Genomic DNA, 22395 nt, shown 5'->3' on the forward strand with positions numbered 1-22395 from the left:
AGCGAGTGTTAATTACAACGGTTGCCTGGGACAAAGTTTACCGCTTGCATCAAGAAGTGGGGGGGCGGGGGGGGGTGTTAGATCTTGTGGGGTGAGTGTATTTTAAACACGTGATCGCTTTGAGACTTTGCGATCTCTCGGGGGCGGGGGGCAAGAGTGAGGGTAACTGTCTGTAAAACAGTAGAAAGAAAAAGCCACAGTTTCGGGGGGCAAGGGTTAAGGGTTCCCTTTTGGGAGCGCAGTGCCGGGCACAGAACACCAAGTTTCCCTAATTATTCAGCTGGAGCCCGCCTCACAAGGCGAGACATTCGCACAGCACGAATCCAGCCTGGCGGCCGGCTGCTCCGGGTGAAGTGAGCCCTTCATTTTCCCGATCAGCTCAGGAGGCGAAATAGTGAAACCCCCAAATCCGCTTCCTTACGTGGTTGCTAAAAGGGCGCGCGCAGAGCCTAGAGGGTGGGGGAAATTACAAGTGCAAGTGACTTTGGGTATACTAAGGTTAGTGATTCCCCCCACACCCGTTATCTGGGGATAACGGAATCGTAGATTCTAAGTTTCAGTGTCTAATGAGTTGCGGGGGCCGCACATCACTCTTAAAGCCCTTGTCAGGCGCGCCCCAAGTTTGTGGCTGGCGCGCGGACGGCTGGGCCGAGCGGGGGTGGGGAGGGTCTCCAGTCCCAGGCATTGCGCTCGGGGCTTCTGCTCAGTTTCCTGCCTCGGAGTGGCCGCGTCCGCCCCAGCCCAGAGCAGTGTGTGCAATCCAGAAACTCGATAGGAGGCAGCAGCTGATCACCCACCGCCCTAAAAATAATCCGCTCGGCGCCCGGCGCGCTTCGGCCAGGGGAAGGAAAGCGCTGGCTTCGGGGTGAGTGAGTCTGTGTCTTTTTCATAAATCTCATTTCAAGAGTTTCAAGGATAACCCTCAGTTGTCGATTTTGATCTAACAGCAAGCGGAAGGCTCCCGCGCTCTCTCGCAGCGCTTCGCCGTCGCTATTTCTAGGACTGAAGGGACCCGGCCCCAGCCCTGGGGAAGAGAGGGCGTGGGGATCAGGTTTCCAGCTGTACTTAGAGAACTCTGGCCGGCTCCTGCTTAAACCAAGTGGATAAAGTGCAAAAAGTTAATACAATTGTGTTTTGTTTTGTTTTTCCTTTTAGATATTTCCCGTCTTGTTCACGAAGTAACTTTCTGCTTAATTTCTGTCCCTCTTTGCTTTATAGGAGTTCTGCGTCCGGCTTTGAAATTTATACTTAAAGACAGAGTAGGAAGCTGGTGTTTTGAAGGTAAAGCAAGTGCACCAGTGGGGGTTTGAAGCAGCGTCAAGCGATTACCCAAGGTATCTATTTCTTGCTATATTTCTACAGATTGGGATTTTTTTTTAAGGCCACTGGAGTGTCTGTGTAAGGAATCTTATCTACTTAGTAGTTTCAACATTTCCTTTGGTGTGCAACAGAACTTTGATGGGTGTGTTGAGATCAGACACTAAATCAGATGTCTGTCCTTTTTGCTGATGATTTCCTGCTTGGTTCTGTAGTTCATAGATAAATAGACCAATATCTTTTAATTCATGTTTTATAAACCATGGACTGAATAACTTCAAATAACTTATTATTAAATCCATTGATTTTCCTGAGTGATCCAATCCTGAGCATACCTGAGATGATGATAAAGCCCGGAATAAGTTCTTTAAAATATCGTGTTTCTGTCTTACAGTGTAATTTGGTTAATCTCTGAATAAGTAAAGGATGAGTTATTTTGTGTGTGAGAATGAAAGCTTTTATATTGCATTTAGTGTGCTTTCTTCAGGGGTCACCAGCTTGTTAAATTCTCTGTGATTACTCTTCCATCAGAACGGATACTGTTTTCTGGTGAACAGTGAAGAGTGCTAGTTTTCACTTTATTTTATATTCATCAACTGAATCCAAATGTTTTCAGTCCTGAGGGTGTGGAACTTTATAAGATGCATTTCAAGGCACAAGAACACTGAGGGTAATATCCATGAAATCTTACGTTTGGTCACCAAGATCTGTAGAAAGAGCTGTTCTACAGACCATTCCTGTAATCAGAGTTTCACTTTTGGTGTTTGTGTTTCAAGTTCACTGGGTCAAATTCTCCAACCCTATCGACTGTCATAAACACTTGAACGTCTTTCTGTGTGTTTATGTTTGTGGGAAGAAGAATGTCCTGTCTTCTTCTCTGGCCTGCTTCCCTCTCTCTCTTCTCTTTGATGCTGGGGCCTGTCAGTGTTGGCTGAACTAGAAAGCTCGAAGGGGCGGGGCTGTCGGGTGTCACATGAGGGCATTTATCTGGGGAGAGCAGCAATTTATACCTTTCCAAAGTATCCCCAACTTAACCTGGGTTCCAGGAGGGAAACCCTGAATGACAGTTGGAGATTTAAGAATTAGTTTAAAAATCCTGATTGAATAAAATGCCTCAGGTGAACACAAATAATGTCAACAGGTCTACAATAAGTATACTTTTTCTCTGTCTTTATTCATGTTGAGTTATAAGAAGAGTTGGCTGTTAAAAGTGTGCCACATGCAGGCTAGGTGTCTGGAGGAGGGGACTAAAGGGCAAGGGGAAGAGGATGAAAGAAGAGGCAGAAGAAAAAGCAAAAGGAGAGATGCAGTGAGCAGGTTGGGAGCCAAGGGGAAATGTGAGGTTTAAGAGTATGGCAGAAGGAAAACAGCATTCTAAAGTTTTTACTCTATCCATATGCACTTTAGTGAGATTATGTCATTATGTATTTCCCAATCTTTTGAATCATAACTTTTACATTATACCAAGACCTTTTGGGTTTTATCTAGTCTGATTTATACAGCCTAAGACCATAGGGACTGTTTCTGCCACGTGCACGTTGAATTCTTGGTGCCCAAGTTGCATGGTCAGCATCAATAAATATTTTTACACTTAATTAATACCTGAAGTCCCAGACGTCAAGTGCATGGCTCAAAATGTTCTTGGACTTTTTCAGGTTATTGTACTTCTCTGATATTTTCTTTCCACAGTTACACAGATTTATCCAAAGGTTACTTAATTGGTAGGTTTCAGGATTGATTAGATAACTGGCAGGCAGTGCTTATAGCTAATTAAGTGTGTATATATATATATATATATATATATATATATATATATATATACACACACATATATATCTATGTTTTGCAAATTCAGTTTATATTTTAGCAGCTGCCTTAATGATCATGATGAAATATCAAGTTTTAACATTGAATATAGCACTGAAATACTATAACTTTCAATAACATTTTAAAACTAGTTTAAGAAAAATGGGAAACCCCAGTGGCTCAGGAGGTAAAGAATCCACTTGCAGTGCAGGAGATTCAAGAGATTCAATTCTTGGGTCAGGAAGATCCCCTGGAGAAGGAAATGGCAACTTATTCTAGTATTCTTGCCTGGGAAATCCCATGAACAGAGGAGCCTCGCAGGCTACAGTTCATGGGGTCACAAGAGTCAGACAGGACTGAGCATGCACATGCAATGAAAAAAAATAAAAAAGTAAGCAAAGAAAAAAAAAGCAAAAAGAATTTCCCAGTTAGTTCTAGGAAACAGTTTATGCGTGCCTTTTGATTAAGTAAGCTTAAAGTTTCCTTTTATCATTTCTATTAAGTAAAGGAAATAGTCTTAAAAATTCCATTACAAGCTATTTTTTTGTTTCTATTTCCTCTATTTTTATCCAAAATATCCAACATATAATTATAAAACTCAGAACTTCCATTTTATTGATAATTTTAAAAGCTCAAGTCCTTTTGATTCTCTTATTAAGCTTAGAATCTTAACAGTTGGTAAGGATTTGGCAAGTGTATAAGCTGATCTTGAGTTGTTTTTTTTTTTAATATAATATTTTTTTTAAAAAGATGAAAAAAGGTCTTGACTAGAGAGCGTATAAAAAAGTATTACCAGAAATAATGTATGAGGAGAATTCTATATGACCATTGACAGACTGTCAACACACAGACTTTCTAACTAGTTCTTCTATTCATATGTTTTATAAAAATTTTGTTTAAAATTTGGTTTCTCCAATAGTTTGCCTCTGCTGCCTATCTTTTCTGTATAACACACTTTGTTTCTTTCTAGGAAACTATATGATTCGTGACCATCGCTAAATCAATTATGAATGAAAGGGAAGAGAGAAGAGGTACCACTTTAGCTATCCAAATCGTTGCCAACCTTGAATAATCTAATTCAGAATCCAGGGTGACATAAATATGGAAAAGAAACAAAGTCCAGGGAGGTTGAAATCATAAAATACTACTTATTTTAATATGAATAGATAAGAAGTTTCTTTAAAAAATATAAGTCGGGAGCTATATGATGGAGTGGAATGAACATGGTTTATAGTCAGACACACGTGGGTGTGGATTCCAGCTACTCTACTGGTTGGGAAGTTACTGAACCCATCTGAACACCCATATCATCATCTGTAAAATTCGATGAGCTCCACAGATATTGCTTCATGGTTCTGAGGGCTTACATGGTATATGCAAAGCTCGCAGAATGTAGTAGGTGCTAAGTAAATAGCGCTGCAGCCCATGAGGGGGACCGCTCAGTCCACTGTGTGCTGCATCCATGGGGTCGCAGAGTCAGAGTCGACCGAGCGACTCCACAACAACAAATAAATGGTAGGCATTATAGGAAGTTTTCCGAACGCTAAAACTCTTGGTGGCATTTCACAGTAGTAAGAATTCATTTAAAATGTAAGTCAGAGCTTGTCACTCCTCTCATCTCCACCCTCTCAGTGGCTCCATTGCATTCCGAGTAGAAGCCAGAGTAGAAGCTCCGTGTCCCACAATGGCTAAGATGACCGTGTGTAATCTTGTCCTCTGTTTCTTCTCCCAGCTTGTCCACGTCTCCTCTGATGGAATACAGCTCTCCAATTAAAAGGCATCCTTTGTTTCAAAATCTGAGTAGAGTGCATTTCATGTAAAAATATTGTCTGATTCTGGGGCCTGTGTAGTTTCATTTTCTTGTCACTTGAATTATATTTAATTGGTCTTAAACACTTGATTTTACTGTTGTTCAGAGAAAGGCTGTATGCTGGTGGACTCCACATTGCTCTCTTGGTATTACTGTTTCCTGCAGTGAATGAAATGCTGCAGTAAACTGTGTTCAGCTGAAGTTGTTTGTGAAAGCATTTTCAATGAATGACCATGGGAAAGGATTTGATATTACAGCATTTTGACTTTTCAGTCAGTTTCATCTTCCCCTCCTTTTTCTGTATAAACAGCCATTTTTGGTTTTTGATAATTTATTTAGACAAACACTCCTTGGAGGTAGCACTATTGGTAGATATCAATTATAATGTATTTTCCAAATTAAAATGGAATATTTTAATCAGGAAAAAAACTATTGACAAGTGGACCTTATAGGATGTATAAGGCCTTTCTAAGTAATTCTCAAATAACTTTGACCACAAAGATTTCCTATTTCTTCAGCTACAAAGATAAAGGGGGTTAATTTTATGAAATAATACCTCTTTAAGGCTATATGCCTCATAGCTCAGTTGGTAAAGAATCTGCCTGCAATGCCCGGGTTTGATTCCTGGGTCCAGAAGATCCTCTGAAGAAGGAAATGGCAACCCATTCCACTCTTCTTGCCTGGAAAATCCTATGGACAGAGGAGCCTGGTGGGCCACAGTCCACGGGGTCACAAGAGTCGGACATGACTTAGCAACTAAACCACCACCACCAAGGCTATAATTTAATGAAGGAGAATTTTGTAGTAAGAGGTTTTTCTTCCTTTCTCTCCCTTTTAGAGTGAACTATATAAGAAGAAATGAGCCTTTCATTCTGCGGTAATAACATTTCTTCCTATAATATCTATGATGGTGTGTTACAAAATCCCTGCTTTGTGGATGCCCTTAACCTGGTTCCTCATGTCTTCCTGCTGTTTATCACTTTCCCAATATTGTTCATTGGTAAGTAACCTACTTACCAAAGTAGAACATTCTTTTTTGTTGTATTTCTATGGTTAATAATTCCTTTTTGACATCCAGTTAACTTATTGAGAGCAATCGTTCTGGCAGTGTTGTTTGCATCTCTGCCATGGAACACAGAAGCTGGCATTCTTCAAAAAGGGTACTCAAATCAAGTGGAATTAAAATTAACATTGTCAAAGAGAAATGGCTAAAAATGCAGACTATTCATAATCTTGGCTATTTGGGTTAGTGAGAAATCACAAATAAATCTCAAAGAAGTATCAGGTATAAGGAAAATTATAGTGATGCAAAGAAAGCCAGAGCCTGCCTGGAAGAGTTTAATAGCATAAATTATAGTAAAATATGTTAAATGTAACTAATTTTCAAATAATGAAGTTCTTTTGGGAACAATTTAGAGATGAATCAGTATTCTTTTCAAAGAATGCTTCAGGGGTCCGTTTTGTCCAGAAACAGAAATTTCTTCCTTCAGTACTTTTACCACTCATATCCCTCCCAACCCCATTCATTCTTGAAGTTTACGGGACTTCTCTATAGTTGAAAAATTGAGAGAGAAAACAAAACAAAAACAGCGGTGACAAGAGACAGAAGTAGGGTCTTGTCTTAGCACGCCATATATGAGTTGGCATTGCGCTGTTTTTGAGGGGAAACCATCAACATTTTCTAACATATAATCTGGTAACTTAATTTTTTTCTTCAATGAAGAGCTAAGGGTGAACCGGTAATGTTCTTGAGCCTCCTTAAAAATCTCATCAATGAACAAAGCTTTAGCTTTCTTTCAGAAAATATCAGTAGCACTATTGAACGGTGCTGGCTGAGTCATGGGTTATCATCTTTATTCCATGACATGCATGTGAGAAAGAGTTGACACAGCCAGTGGGCCCTATATCTTGTCACCGAGTGTGACCATTTTATTTTTTTGGTTAGGCCTCCCACAGATCCCATCTTTTGAAAGATTTGAGACTTTGAATTGCTTTTATTAACATCATCATTAATTTATTTTTCTTTTGAATGAATGAGATCTGTCAATAAGAATCGTGATGAGCATGAAATAACCAGGTTGTCACCCAGAGTTTGTTATTCCTGAGCTAGACAGCAAAGTTGATGTGTTAGCTTAGGGAAGCTTGGAAAAATCCTTTGAAATTATTCCTTTTTTTTTTTTTAACATAATGAAAATAGAGAAGGATTTATGTTGCTACCCTAGAAAGGAATAAGGTTTTAGGACCTCCTCTCCCCGATCTGCAAAGCATATCACAATGTAAATTATTCTCATGATTATAATTAATTCTTTATTTCTTTACCTTTTCCTCCTTTTTTCAGGGTGGGGGAGTCAAAGCTCGAAGGTACAGATTCATCACAACACATGGCTTCATTTTCCTGGACACAACCTGAGATGGATCCTTACATTTGCCCTTCTGTTCGTGCATGTTTGTGAAATAGCGGAAGGCATTGTTTCAGATTCGTAAGTGACTCCATTTAGTTAATGGGATTACGCTGTCCTAGTGGAAATGTTGATATGGATAGTAGCTAAGAGCGTACCAAGTCAGCCTTAACTTTTTGGTTATAACTTATTAGGCGCCACAGCAGTCACCAATTTTATACGATACACATGCCTATTGTCCTGTGTTTTCTGTACTGTATCCTTTCTCTGCTAACACAAGTTCAGATCTCTGGGGTTTGTGCTCATTGCTGTGCTTTCTGTTTCTTTATCTGCATAGCGCTGGCAGAAAGTTTTCTCCATTTAAACACCTCAATGATTATCTTATTTTTCAAAACAAATATAAATGATAAGAACAATTGTCTGTATTAACATACAGCTCTAACTGGCATAGTTGTTGTTGTTGTTCAGTCGCTAAGTCATGTCCTACTCCTTGCGATCCCATGGACTGCAGCATGCCAGGCTCCCCTGTCCTTCATTATCTCTCAGAATCACATCCAATGAGTTGGTGATGTTATCTAACCTTCTCATCCTCTGTTGCCCTTTCTCTTCCTGCCCTTAATCTTTAAGAGCATCAGGGTCTTTTCCAATGAGTTGCCTCTTTGCATCAGGTGGCCAAAGTATTAGAGCTTCAGCTTCAGCATCAGTCCTTCCAATGAATGTTCAAGGTTGATTTTCTTTAGGATTGACTGTTTTGATTTCCTTGTCATCCAAGTTTAATATATTTATGTATAAATATATAACCAGTTCTCAGATATTTCTATTTATTTTGTAAAACTGCAGAGATAGATGAGGCAGGCATTAAAAGAGTCTGAGAATCAATGAGGATATGGCTACAAATTGAGGCAGAGTACATAATTATTTCAAAATCATGATTTGCTATAAAACCCCTATTTTTAAAGGAATTTTGTCTTTCTTATAGAAGTTTATATTAAGCAGTTAGAATGTAATGAATTCTATTTATAAAGGTGAACATAATACATGATAATATTTTTATTACATAATAATAGAAAATAAACACCAGTAATAGGGAAACTTCGATTATGAAATTATGCTAAATGGTGTATCTTTCATTGAAGAATTGATAGGAAAAAATCTTTAAAGTCTATGAAATGAAAACTTCAAAACTCATTTTCTTCTTATCTAATAAGAACCTCCCCTGACATCTGTTTATGTTTTTCTGTTGCAATAAACAAGGAGTGAAACTTAGAGACTTTTGTCATGGAGCCATCTATTTTGTAATGTTTTATGATAGTTCTTTGCATTTATGTGCACATCTTAGTTTCTGATTAAAAGGAAAATTAAAGACCCTAAGTCTCCTCTCCAAGCATTTAGAAGCTTATCAGCCATTATTTTATTGAGAATTGCTTACAACTCTTTGGCATATTTATGCTATGTTGTATTGCTGCTGCTGCTGCTGTTGCTAAGTCGCTTCAGTTGTGTCCGACTCTGTGCGACCCCATAGACGGCAGCCCACCAGGCTCTGCTGTCCCTGGGATTCTCCAGGCAAGAACACTGGAGTGGGTTGCCATTTCCTTCTCCAATGCATGAAAGTGAAAAGTGAAAGTGAAGTCGTTCAGTCGTGTCCGACTCTTCGAGACCCCATGGACTGCAGCCCACCAGGCTCCTCCGTCCATGGGATTTTCCAGGCAAGAGTACTGGAGTGGGGTGCCATTGCCTTCTCCGTATGTTGTATTAGCATAACCAATTTTAGTCTTCATTTTTTAATTCCCTTACCATATGGGCTGACCCTCCATGTTGTTATGTGTTTGTATAAAGTGGAAGATAGTAGAAGTCCCATGAGTCCTAAAAAGTTGACATCAAGTAGGGAGAGATGGCTCCTCCTTTCCAGCCTCATGGTTGATGTGTAGGTTCAGAGACTTTAGGACAGAGGCTGAGATAATAATGAGGACATATACTTATGGGGGAAACCTGTTTCACAGCAGTAGTGATGCAAGAGACCCATGCTTAAAACAAGCAGAAATACGCTCTTGATCTTGTGTAGCCTCTCCCATTCTTTAGCTACAGACTCTGATCCTTGCCCTTTTCATCCAGAACTCCTAAAAAGACATCTTTCAGGGACTTTTTTGGTGGTCCAGTGGTTAAGACTTCTCATTCCAATGCCAGGGACATGGGTTCGATCCCTGGTCAGGGAACTAAGAACCCTGCAAGCTATAAGGCAAGACCAGGGGGGAAGAAAAAAACAAAGACATCTTCCAGTATTTCTGAATAACTGGAAGATTTAGTTTGGTTTCTCTCTTACCTTGTCCTAGTATGGAAGCTGCTTCTACAAGAATGCCAAAGAATATTAATGACACTTTCATGGGTATCTTTTCCTCTTTAACACACTTATTATATTAAGACCCTGCTGATTATGCCTTCCTTCTTTCCTTCTTTCTTTTTTTTTTAAACAAAACTTTATGAACTATTTTTTACTTAAAATACCACAGATGTTAACTGTAGTTTCACTATAAGTGAAATAATGCAAAGACTTTCCTAATTGAATATTGGATTTTTTAAATTAATAGTAATACAAATATTAAAGCTATTGATTTTTCTTTTTACAGAAATACATCCTGTTTTACACAGGTTTTCATAAGAAATGTTCTCTTTTTTTACTTCTGTCTAAATAATTTGTGATTCCAGTGAAGAAACCCTTCTAGGCTTAAGAATCATTTTTAGTTTGCTCTTCAGTATAATTTGATTAGTTTATTACTAAAGCATGTCATTCGTTAAATGAATGCCTTTGGGAATTTATTAGCATTTTTCAAGATAGTCAAATATTTGGTTAATTAATATAATTAATAAGCATTAAGAATTTACTGATTGGATTATTCAAGTCCTTGTGTTGATTATTTTTTACTATTCTTCAAATGATAAAAGCGTGCATTAAAATCACTATTACTGTGTTTTCATTTAGGTTTTTATTTTCCATCATTTTCTCTTTTTTGAAATTGTTTTCTGTGATATATAGTTTTTGGTTTTCTCTTGAACTTTCCTGACTAAAGATTTTCTACCATAATGGGATATATATGCTTCAATACTACATATCTACCATTTGATTATTTATACCAGAATACCGAAGTCTGCAAATTATTCTCTAAAAATAGTAGTGTAGTGTAGTGTAGTATTAGTCATTCAGTTGTGTCCGACTCCCTGCAGCCCCGTAGACTGTGGCCCGCCAGACTCCTCTGTCCATGGGATTTTCCAGGCAAGAACACTGGACTGGATAGCCATTCCCTTCTACAAAAAATAGGAGAGGTTAAAGGAAAGAATTGAGTTTGGGGCACCACTCAAAACCTATACTACTTTGTAAGGAGAGCAGTAACACTATGAAAGGAATCTTAATAAAAAGTACTGCTGCTGCTGCTGCTAAGTCACTTCAGTCGTGTCCGACTCTGTGCTAGTATGGTTAAAAATCACTAAAAAAAAAAAATACTATAAACATAAACCTTACTGTAGCTTCTGCTGTCTTTATTAATCCTTCATTACTGCCTTCCTTACTGATGATTGTTATTCTTTTTCAAGATAACTTGAATTGACTACTTAATTTATTTATTATAATAATTTCTTATTGAATTTGTTTAAGATTACAAACTTTCTTCTGGGTATGGTTTTAAACTGCATTATATAGGCCTTCACAGGTAATCTGCTTATTTTAAAATTTTCTAAATATTTTTTTTAATTCTGTCTTTTCTTTAATAATTAAAGAGTATTAGAAGCATTTAAAATTTTTTACTGATGAAATATTTATTTCCTATTTTTTCTCTTTGATTATTTGAACTATTTCTGGGAGGTAGTTAGTGTTTTGTAAGCCAACTCTTACATGATCGTAATATTATCACATTTTCATTATCTTGTCAGTATTCATGACTCCAAATCTCTGCATACACTTGCCTGTTAGACAGCTTCTTTTGCAGATTTATTAGAAACCTTCACAATCCACACATTCCTGTTGAAACATATTAGCTTCCTCTCTCCAATGGGCTTTTCCTCTCAAAATCTTATTTGGTTGTACCATCATCTTCTCAAGCACCCTGGGGATTATTCTCCCCATTGCCATCACCATCACACTCATACTCACTGTTAAAAGTCCTGTCCATGTTGACATTTTCCGAAGGGATTATTTCCTCCATGTTACTGCTGCCAAAGCTTAACTTGGGCTTTCATCATCCCTCATCAGGCCTCTCCCCGTAGTTTCCTAACTACGGTCCTTCCTTTGTGTCTCTCCTCTCACCTCAGACACACATTACCTGCCAACTCCATTATCCATACTACTACTACCAGATTGATCTGTTTCTAAAACCCTAATCTGATGGTACCACTTCCTTGTTAAAGTATTTGTGTTTTCTGCAAGACTAGATTTCAGCTCCTTACCACAGCACATGAAGCCTTTCATAATATATCCAAACTCAAACTTTCTATTTAAGGGACATTAAACTTCTTGGAACTTTGCCCATTCTATACCCTGCTTATTAAGTGCTCTTCCACAAGTTTCCGGATGAGTGGCTTCCTTTTTATATTTCAGTTTCCATTGTCAGCTATACCTCTTCTGATATGACCTTCCTAAATTGTTTCTCTTTCCCGCATTCGCAGACTACTTACTTTCTTCTTGATATCATCTGTGTACTAATACATTTAAATCATTTGAGAAAATGTAAATGTTTAGCTGTATGGCATTTTTAATACAAATGGAATTGAGGGCTATCTGCACATTGTCCTGGCATATTTCTGATCTAACTGAAGCTCTTTGTTGCCCTCAGAAGGAAGTGTCATGTCCTTGCAGTCACACTGAATTGCTTAAAGTACCCTTGAATGTATGGGCTTCCCAGGTGGCTCAGTGGTGAAGAATCTGCCTACCAATGTAGGAGATGTGGGTTCGATCCCTGGGTCGGGAAGATCCAGTGGAGGAGGAAATGGCAACCCCACTCCAGTATTCTTGTCTGGAGAATCCCATGGACAGAGGAGTCTGGTGGGCTACAGTCCCCGTGGTTGCAAAAGAGTCTGACACAACTGAGCAACTACACAACAGCAACCACAACTCTTGAACATGTCTAGACTCTCTACTTGGAACAGTCTTCCTATCCTTCCTCTGAGTAGCAGTTCCTCATTCTTAAGGTCTCAGTTTAGAAGTCACTTCTTTCAGGGCTTTCTCTGTCTCAGGCACTAGTTCTACATGAATTCCCAGTCCCTTCACCTATGTTATAATTTCTTGTTTCCAGTTGTTCATCTCAGTGGACTCTAGACTTTGTGACCACAGACACTGTATCTTATCTTGTTCATTGTTGTATCCCACAATCTAATGCGGTGTCTGGACCAACAAAAATATACATGTGTTGAATGAATTAATGAATGTGGAGAAATCATTGAAGACCATGAATGAGTGAGTGAAAGTCGGTCAGTCGTGTTCGACTCTTTGCGACCCCATAGACTAATACAGCCCTTAGAATTCTCTAGGCCAGAATATTGGAGTGGGTAGCCTTTCCCTTCTCCAGGGGATCTTCCCAACCCAGGGATCGAACCCAGGTCTCCCACATTGCAAGAGGATTCTTTACCAGCTGAGCCACAAGGGAAACCCATTGAAGACCATAACGTTTGGGAAAACTATCACAAGAATAAATGTTCTTTCACATACAGTAGAGTTCATATGCAGTTTATTGTTTTTACTCGCTTTAGGTTAAATTATTTCAGCAGTTCTGCCCTTCAAGATAGGAATAGTTATCTATTTGCTTTTGTTGTAAGCATTGTAATGTTTTGTTTAGCTGTATTTATCCAACCCTCCATGTTAGGATAAACCCTTTCAGCAGAATTATATTTCCTTGGGCTTCCCTGGTGGCTCATTGGTAAAAAAATCTGCCTTCCAATGCAGGAGGCATGGGTTCGATCCCTAAGTCAGGTAGATCCCTTGGAGAAGGAAATGGCAAACCATTCCAGTATTTTTGCTTGGGAAATCCCACGGACAGAGGAGCCTGGCGGGCTACAGTCCATGGGGCCACAAAGAGTTAGACACGACTTAGTGATTGAGCACTCAAGGTAGTCTCCCTTATTTGTTCTCTTAGCATTCTGTATATAAAATACCTCATTCTGCATTTTAAATATTGGTAAGGGAGCATTTTAATGAAAAAACTGGAAGCAGCAATGAGAAACTGTCTGGAACCTTCAGCTGTAGACACTGACACTGTACCACTCTCTGTAGACGGCGGGAGTCGAGGCATCTCCACCTCTTCATGCCTGCGGTGATGGGATTTGTTGCTACCACCACATCCATAGTATATTATCATAATATTGAAACATCAAATTTTCCTAAGTTACTTTTAGGTGAGTATGATCAAGTGCTGTTGTTATTTTTTCCCAAAGAACTATTTGGTTTTCTTTTTCCTCAGAATAAATTATCTCAGCACTGGTTGGACTGGAAGGCATGGGAAAACCATAATAATTTATTCTTGTTAGTCTCCCATTCAATGTGGAGATGAAGTCAGTTGTTTATTGCTCTAGGCTGTGAAAACTCCATCCCCTCAGGACATCTAATGAGCAAGTCACCTGAGCTATTTCTGTGTATTTCTGACTCTGGCTTGGGAGTCTTGAGGCATTTCCAAAGACCTGGATACTGTGGGCATGTCACACTCTTCTTGGGATTTCTGTCGAGACAGATACAGGGGCACGGGGAGGCTCTTTGCAGCAGAGTGTGCTCCACTGTATGCTCACAACAATACTGTCTGAGCAGCAGCTGCCCCAGAGCACAGCCCCTCACCCCGCATCCTGTTTAGCATTATTTTTTCTAAGCCTCTCTTGCCTTCTTGTCCTGTGGAAATCAGAGACTGTCTAACGTTTTCCCAATTTTGTATTCTGCTTTATGCTGAAATGATTGAGCTCATCCCAAATAGTTATAAATATAATACTCTGATCCATCCTTGCATTCCTTAATGGACACTTTCATACAGAAAGCTGAGATGAAGATTACAGAACATAGATTATGCATGGGCTGCAGGGGCCTCTGTGTCCTCTAAATAGGCAAGATCGTATGTGTTTGTGTGAATGTTTTGTTTTCTAAGGTTTATGGATTTGGTTTGATTGCTATTTGATGAAAATGACATCGACTACTACAATTAGGAAAAGCAATAATTAAACCATGCAAATATTATTTTATTTGCATATCCAGCAGGCATCAAAATTTGAAGTGAATAAGTGATAAGTGCTGTTTATTTAATTCTGTGTTGCATCACGTTATATGATTTGGTAAAGGTAATCAAACAAAGACAAGTTGTCAGAATTAAATATTACTTTAAAAGGCTTGTCCAAATCCTAATTATCTTAATAGAAAGCTGTTTGGTTCAACATGGTAGGCAAACATTATCAGAGAAATCTTTTTTTTTTTATTAAATTTATTTATTTTAATTAGACCAGAAAGGCAACAGCAAAAATAAATGTGGCATTGAGAATTCGATACTCTAGAGAATGTTTCTGAAAACCTGATGAGGATATAAGAGTTATAAGATGTGATTAGAAAGGAGATATGCATTTTAATAATATTTTAAGAGAAATGCAGTCAGAATCCTGCTCTAAATTTTTATGTAGATATAAGCCAGAGGGCACAAACTGATCATATTTCTGAAAGGACTTATAGAATTAAAAGCTTATCTAACTTTTTCCTTACTTTTGGTTCAGTTCAGTTGCTCAGTCATGTCCGATTCTTTGCAACCCCATGAATCACAGCACGCCAGGCCTCCCTGTCCATCACCAACTCCCGGAGTTCACTCAAACTCATGTCCATTAAGTTGGTGATGCCATCCAGCCATCTATCTCATCCTCTGTTGTCCCCTTCTCCTCCTGCCCCCAATCCCTCCCAGCATCAGAGTCTTTTCCAATGAGTCAACTCTTCGCATGAGGGAGGAATATTTGGATCTAGAAGAGTCACACATTTTTAGAACACATAACTAGTAATTTTGTCCCAACATTACATTATAAACATTACCAAACATATAGAAAATTGAAAGAATTATATGAATACTCATTTTCCTACCACCTAAATTCTTCTATTATTTTCTTCTATTTATTTTATCAAGTTTCTGCTTTCCTCTATTCATCTGTCAATTCATCCCAATTTTTTGATGCATTTTAAAGTATGTTGCAGGAATTGATATTCATCACTTCCTGATTATTCCAGCATGCACATTATTAGCTAAAGTTAAATATTTGCAGTTCTTTTTGTGAGATAAAATTTACATACCAAAGTACAGAAATCTTAATCTACTAAATGCACACACCTGTATAACTCTGTAATGATCTAAAGTGTTGCCATCATCCTTGAAAATTTTCTTGTGCTCCTTACTAATCAGTCCTTTTTTCATCTCTATGTCGGAACATCTAATCTGATTTTTTTCTCACTGTAGATTAGATTTGCCTGTTGCAGAACTTCACGTAGATTGAATCATGCAATGTAAACTCTTCTAAGACTGCTTTCTCTCAGCAGAATTTTTGGAGGCTCATCCATAACAGTTTCAGTTGTATTTTGTTCTTGTGATTTTTGGATTATATTCTGTTATATACCACAAATATTCCATAAATATACTACAGTTTTTCCATTCTCTTGTTAATAGTCTCTTGGACTGTCTCCAGATTTTGACTATCATAAAAAAAAACAAACTGCTATAAACATTCATGTGCAAGGGGTTTTTTTGTTTGTGTTTGTGTGTGAATTATGTTTTATTTCTCTTGGGTAAATACCTAGGAGTGGAATTGCCGGGTCAAAGGGTAAGGACATGAATGTTTATATTTGTGAGAAACTACTAGATCGTTTCTCAGTGGTTTATTTTACACACACTAACAGCATATGGGAATTCCAGTGGTTTCACATCCATTTGAAGATCTTGATTTTCTAATTTAGCCATGCTGGTGTTTACGGATAACACATTGTGGTTTTAATCTGCATTTCCCTGCTGACTAATGATCTTGAGCAGTTTTGATGAGTTTATTGGCCATTTGTTATCTTTGTGAAGTGCCTGTTCATATCTCCTGCCACTTTTTATGGCATTGCACTTTGATTATGGAGTTGTAGCAGTATTTTGTATATACTAGACACTAGTATGTCATTAGACACATGTTTTAAGAATATTTCCCTCCCAGTCTGTGGCTTGCAAGCTCATTTACTTAATAGGGTCTTTTGATGAGCAGAAGATTTTAATTTTAATGTGGTATAATTTATCATCTTTTCATGTAAAATTACTGCTCTGTCTCTTAAGAAATCTTTGCCTTCCCTCAAAATATACTTCCCACGTATATTCTTGTTTTTTTTTAAGACTCTTTATAGTTTCAGTTTTTATTTTTAGGACCGTGACCCATTTGAAGTTATTTGTGTGGAGGGTATATAAGGTGTCACGTTACTTTTTTTCCAAATGTACATCTATGTGTTTGAGCACCATTTGCACACTAGACTTTCCATTTCTCATTGGATTGCTTTGGGACCTTAAAGCAATTGGTGCCTGTTTAAATATAATCTATTTCTTGCCTTTATATTTTCCATTCCTTTAATCCATTCATGGACTTTTATGTCATCACTATTCTGTCTTGATTACTATAACTTTGGAGGTCTTGAAGTCATGTATTATGATTATATAGCTTGTTTTCTTTGTTTTTCTCCCAAGACTACTTTGGATAGTTTAATTCTTTTTCATTACCATGTGCAGGTTAGAATCAGGTTATCAGTTTCTACTGAAAAAAAAAAAAATTCCTGGTGAGGTTTTGATAGGGATTGCACTGAATGAACAGAACAATTTGGGGGACGAAATGACATCTTAAAAATGTTGAGTCTTGCAGTTTATTATCTACTTTTATAGATCTTTCATTTCTTATAGCAATATTTTTTAAATTTTAATGTAAAGGTCTTTTATGTCTTGCTAAGAATTATTACTAGGTTTTTTTGTTGTATTAAAAATTTTATTTTCCAATTGTTCTGCCATTGTATAAATGCAATTGGGTTTGTATATTGACTTTGCATCTTGCTACCTTGGAAATTCAATTAAAAAATAATTAAAATTACTTTAACTTATTTCTCTGTAAGTTTTTTGGGATTTTCTATATAAACAAACATGCCGTCTGAAAACAGAGGCAGTTATATTTGTTTCTTTTCAAACTTTATGCTTTCTTTTTTATTTTTCTTGCTGTATTGCACTAGGGAGAATCTCTAGTAAAATGCATAATAAACGTGGTGAGAGGAAATCCTTATCTAGCTCCTGATTTTAGAGGAAAAGTAATCTTTTGTACTTAATTACAGAATTGATATAGACTTTTTATATAAGACTTTATCAGGTGAGTAAGTTTGCTGCTATGCAAAGCTTTGCTTTCTCAGAGGTTTCTTTTTTTAAAAATCGTGAGTAGCTCGTATTTTACTGACAGACTTTTTTTCTGCATCAGTTGTAACTGTTATATTGCTGTTCAGGTGCTTCTGCTGATGTTCACTGATTGATTTTTCAAATGGTTAAGTAACCATGCATACTGGGCTAAGCCACACATGGTCATGGTTTGTTACCCATGCTATATGTTGCTAGAGTTTATATGTTAGGGTTTTTACATCGATCATGAGGGATATTGGTTGGGTTTTGTTTTTTTTTTCTCAAAATAGTTTTGCCAGGTTTTTATATGTTGGGATACATAAATGAATTGGAAAATACTCGCTATTTCTGTTTAATGAAGGGCATTGTGTGAGATTAATTTTAATTCTTAAAAATTCAGTAAAATTCATCAGTGAAGTTATCTGGGCCTGGAGTTTTAACTAAGGAGGGGATTTTAAACTATAAATTTATTTCTTTATAATAGACTCTTCAGAGTATCTGTTTCTGTTTATGTCAGTTTTGATAATTACAGTTTTTGAGAAAATTTCTGTTTCATCTAAATTTTTTCTGATTTATTGTCATAAAGTTGTTCAAGATACTCCCTGATTATCCATTTTAAGTACATAGGAGATACAGGGATAACTTTTCCTTTATTCTTAATATTGGTCATTTGTGTTGTTTTCTTGATCAGTCTAGCTGGGGACTTATCAATTTTCTTGATCTTTTAAAAAAGTCAACCTTATTGGTTTATTTTCTCAATTATTCTTTTTCTGTTTTATTGCTATTTTTTACTATTATCTCTCATTTTTTCATTTTGTTCCTTGTTCTTTCCCTACCTTTTTAAGGTGGAAACTTTAGGTCATTGATTTTGGATCTTTTATTTTTCCTAAAATAAATATCTAAAGCCATAAATTTTCATCTCAGTATTGTTTAAGTTACAATTCCTAAATTTTTAATCTGCAGTATTTTCATTATAATTTAGTTAAAATGTTTTCTAACTTCCCCAGTAATTTCTTTTTTAACATATGGTTACTTAGAAATGTATTGTTTAGTTTCCAAATGTTTGGAGATGTCTAGACATCTCAGTGTGTGAAAATACCCCTTCCATTATCTCTGCCTGGTGTTCATACCATATAATCCTCTCTCCTTGAGTGTGAGTGGACCTGTGACTTCCTTCTAGCTAATAAGGTTTGGCAACGATGAAGATATCACATCTGTTGGGATTGCAGCCTTTGTTTATATCTGGATTAATTCAAACAAAATTATCTGAAAATAGAATATCTTAAATTGTCTTTGTTATTAAAAAGTATTGTATTTATATTGAGATTTCAGTAAAATCTTTAAAAATAGCAGTGACGGGTTGTATCTTTTCTTTTTCTGTTTAATTTTCCAGCCTTATTCCTGTATTGGGTAATGGCCTTTATCACAAAAACCATAAAGCTGGTCAAATATTGGCAGTCTGGTTGGGGAATATCAGACCTGCGTTTCTGCATCACAGGCATAATGGTCATTTTGAATGGACTCTTGATGGCTGTGGAGATCAATGTCATTCGGGTCAGAGTGGGTATCTAATAATTTTTGTTTGGTTACTGGAGTTCAGAAGCAAATATTAGAGATCATGGCCAGCTTGGCATCATTAGTATTCAAGAGCCTATACAATGATATATCGTTTATGTGTACAAATATAAAGTTGAGCAATTACTAAGTTCAGACCATTAATTTTCCAGAAATCTCAATATAACCCTGGAATCTATTGATTAACTTGCAAATATTGATTGAGTGCCTAGGATGTGCCAAGCAATTATGCTTAGTCCATATTATAGATTAAACTGTTTTCATCAGGAAATTCTACCACTTGTAATTGGTCCAAAGCAAACCTGGCTCAATCAAACTAGTGTATTCTCAGAAATGTCAAGCTGATAAGAAGATAACTTAACCCACTTTCTTCACTTCATTGATGAAGAAACTTCTGTAGACAGAACTCTAGCTTTATAAACAAAGTAACATGATCAAATCTCATACCCTTCTGTGATTACAAATCTGTTGTACTTCCAGCCACATAACACTACCTGTTACATTGTGTGACATACCAGTGACCTGTTTTTCAATGTTCATTTTCTGTCAGAGCACTCTGAATTTGCTATGAATAGCAAGATACATGTTGCCATGGATAGTGGAAACAGCAAACATCAGCCAGACCACAAATTAATAGAGAATGACTCAACAATGCTGTTGATAAAACATTAAATATTTAAGCAATCTGCACAGTGTAAAAATCTTCATTTAGATGACTAAATATCATGAAATATCAGGAAAGGATATCATGAAAGACTGACTTTTAGTGATAACTCTTTTAAAGAAATAATTGATTTTTTAACATTCATCTGAGTGTAATTAAATATGAAATTCTGGAATTTAACTAGAATCTAGTCACAATAAAAGGGAATTTTTTTCTCAGAAGAATATTTCAGAAAAGGATGGAAAGAAGTATGAAAATGTAAAGATTAGTTTCATTAAATGAAAATGTAAAAAAGGTTAAAAATTTATTTTTAATGTGTGGGAAAAGAATCAGGTTAATTGTTACTCTGGAATTTTTCTTATCACAGAGATATGTATTCTTCGTGAATCCGCAGAAAGTAAAGCCCCCTGAAGACCTCCAGGATCTGGGTGTGAGGTTTCTCCAACCGTTCGTGAATTTATTGTCAAAAGCAACCTACTGGTGGATGAACACGCTCATCATATCTGCTCATAAAAAGCCTATTGATCTGAAGGCAATTGGAAAATTACCAATAGCAATGAGAGCAGTAACAAACTATGTTTGTTTGAAAGATGCATATGAAGAACAAAAGGTAACCATTTTTCATGTCCATGATTGTAAAGAATGGACCTCTTAATACAAAGGCACTAAGCTTAAATAATGTTAAGCTTTTGTTGTTTAATTGCTCGGTCATGTCTGACTCTTTGTGATCCCATGGGCTATAGCCTGCCAGGCTCCCCTCTCCATGGGATTTCCCAGGCAGAGAATACTGGAGTGGGTTGCCATTTCTTTTCTCCAGGGGATCTTCCCAACCCAAGAATCAAAGCCCTCTCCTGCATTGCCGGTGGATTCTCTTAAATAATAGTAAATAATATTTAGGGAGAGCAGATTTTCTCCATCTGTCTTTCCCAGTAGTTTTGAGTCATGTTAACTGGGCTGCTGGAAATATACTGGAAAAGCCAATGAAATATGTTATGTTAGTTGCCCAGTCACTACATGAAGAGGGAAAGAGAGTGCTATCTTTTCTCTGGCACCTAATGGAAAGTAAGAATTAAAATTAATAGTCATGTATATCAAATCCTTGTCACCATATATTAATAATCCACAGATTTTTCATTGTTTCAAGTATCTTAATAATTTTATTATTTAAAGGAAAAATAGGTCATATCCATGAATAACTTTTGAGAAACAAAAATCCTTAAATTAATTATTAATTAAAATTTGAACTCTGCATTTCAAAATTGGGGAACTAAATTAAATAAAGGGGCATCATCTGCCTATTCCATGTATCACTCTATATGTCTGGCAAAATTGATTTCTTCTGGTATTTTCTGTGGATATTTATAACTGCCTTTAAAGATTTAAATATGAGACTATGGATATTTTCAGTTTGTCTTTTTATAATTCTGAGTAGTCTTGTGTGCTATTCACAATGGTAGATCTATTTTATATTGCTGTCACCTACAAATATTATTGTAACTAAAATATGAATATTTATACCAACATTGGAAGGAAATACTGTATGGTGGATCAGTCAAAGAGTTTTTGGCTGTTCTAAATCTAGATCAACAAAGCATTTATGGTAAATGATGAAAATGACCTCTGTTTTGTGTCAAAAATGTGTGTTATGAAATTAATAATCCAGGAAATGGTTACTACAGATGAACCTGAGTCATCACTCTGATTTCACCTCTGGGAAAAGTATTGCATTGTTTTTTAACAACTTCTAAATAAAGATTAATAATATAGTCTAAGCATAGCTTTAGTTTTCTGAATGCTCTTTATAACAGATTTGCTTAAATATCAGTAAGCTTTAAAATATAATCGAATTACTCATCTCACAAGGAGTTGAATATGAAACATAATTGAACTCTACTGCATTGAGTTAGCTTCTTTGCCAAGTCATAATTGTGATTGTTCGGGTCTTGAAATCTTTTCAACAAATGATTATAGAAGTGTGAAGCCATGAGTTGGCATAAGTAGATATACCATTCTTCATTTTGCATCTCTTTAAGTAATAACTAGGAGGCACAAGTCTAACGTAACTTTAAAAAGTATTGACCCCATTTAATGGAGACAGGAAATACCTGGAGAAGAAGCAGTTTGAAGCTAGGATTGATCTCAGAGGGAGAGCCTGAAGAGACGTGAGCGGTCCTGAAGGGTGGGGTTCCCTTCCTGGTAATTAAACTCGGGTAACCTGGATGAAAACCAAGAGTCCTAGCCACTAGACCACCAGAAGCTAGAGACAGAAGCATAGTGGCCCTGGCTTTGCCCCTATTTGAAAGCAAGAATGTTTCAAGGAGAGAAAAACTGTAATAACAGGTACAAAGTTTATTATTAGAGACATAGCACAATGTGTGGGAAAGCATACAGGAAAACAGTTTGTTTATCAAACTCAGAACCAGGGCAGAGATACACACA

At 36.9% G+C, this 22395-nt stretch overlaps 1 protein-coding gene across 5 annotated transcripts in view; it reads left to right on the forward strand.

Moving 5' to 3' along the window:
* The first annotated feature begins 290 nt into the window (after window positions 1-290).
* Window positions 291-22395, forward strand: part of ABCC9 (ATP binding cassette subfamily C member 9) — a 156025-nt gene continuing 133920 nt past the window's right edge. For 2 of the 5 annotated variants that reach the window (XM_070789970.1, XM_070789973.1), the window contains exons 1-7: window positions 291-865; window positions 1219-1334; window positions 5772-5933; window positions 7272-7413; window positions 13586-13707; window positions 19111-19277; window positions 20324-20566. In XM_070789970.1, coding sequence (XP_070646071.1) covers window positions 5792-5933; window positions 7272-7413; window positions 13586-13707; window positions 19111-19277; window positions 20324-20566 — 816 coding nt within the window. In that variant the 5' untranslated portion in view covers window positions 291-865; window positions 1219-1334; window positions 5772-5791. Of the gene's footprint in view, window positions 866-938; window positions 1118-1218; window positions 1335-5771; window positions 5934-7271; window positions 7414-13585; window positions 13708-19110; window positions 19278-20323; window positions 20567-22395 lie in introns of those variants that run through there. The other 3 variants (XM_070789971.1, XM_070789972.1, XM_070789974.1) reach the window with 3 other exon arrangements.

This window comes from Bos indicus, chromosome 5 (assembly GCF_029378745.1).
Source record: "Bos indicus isolate NIAB-ARS_2022 breed Sahiwal x Tharparkar chromosome 5, NIAB-ARS_B.indTharparkar_mat_pri_1.0, whole genome shotgun sequence".
Classification (NCBI taxonomy): Eukaryota; Metazoa; Chordata; class Mammalia; order Artiodactyla; family Bovidae; genus Bos; species Bos indicus.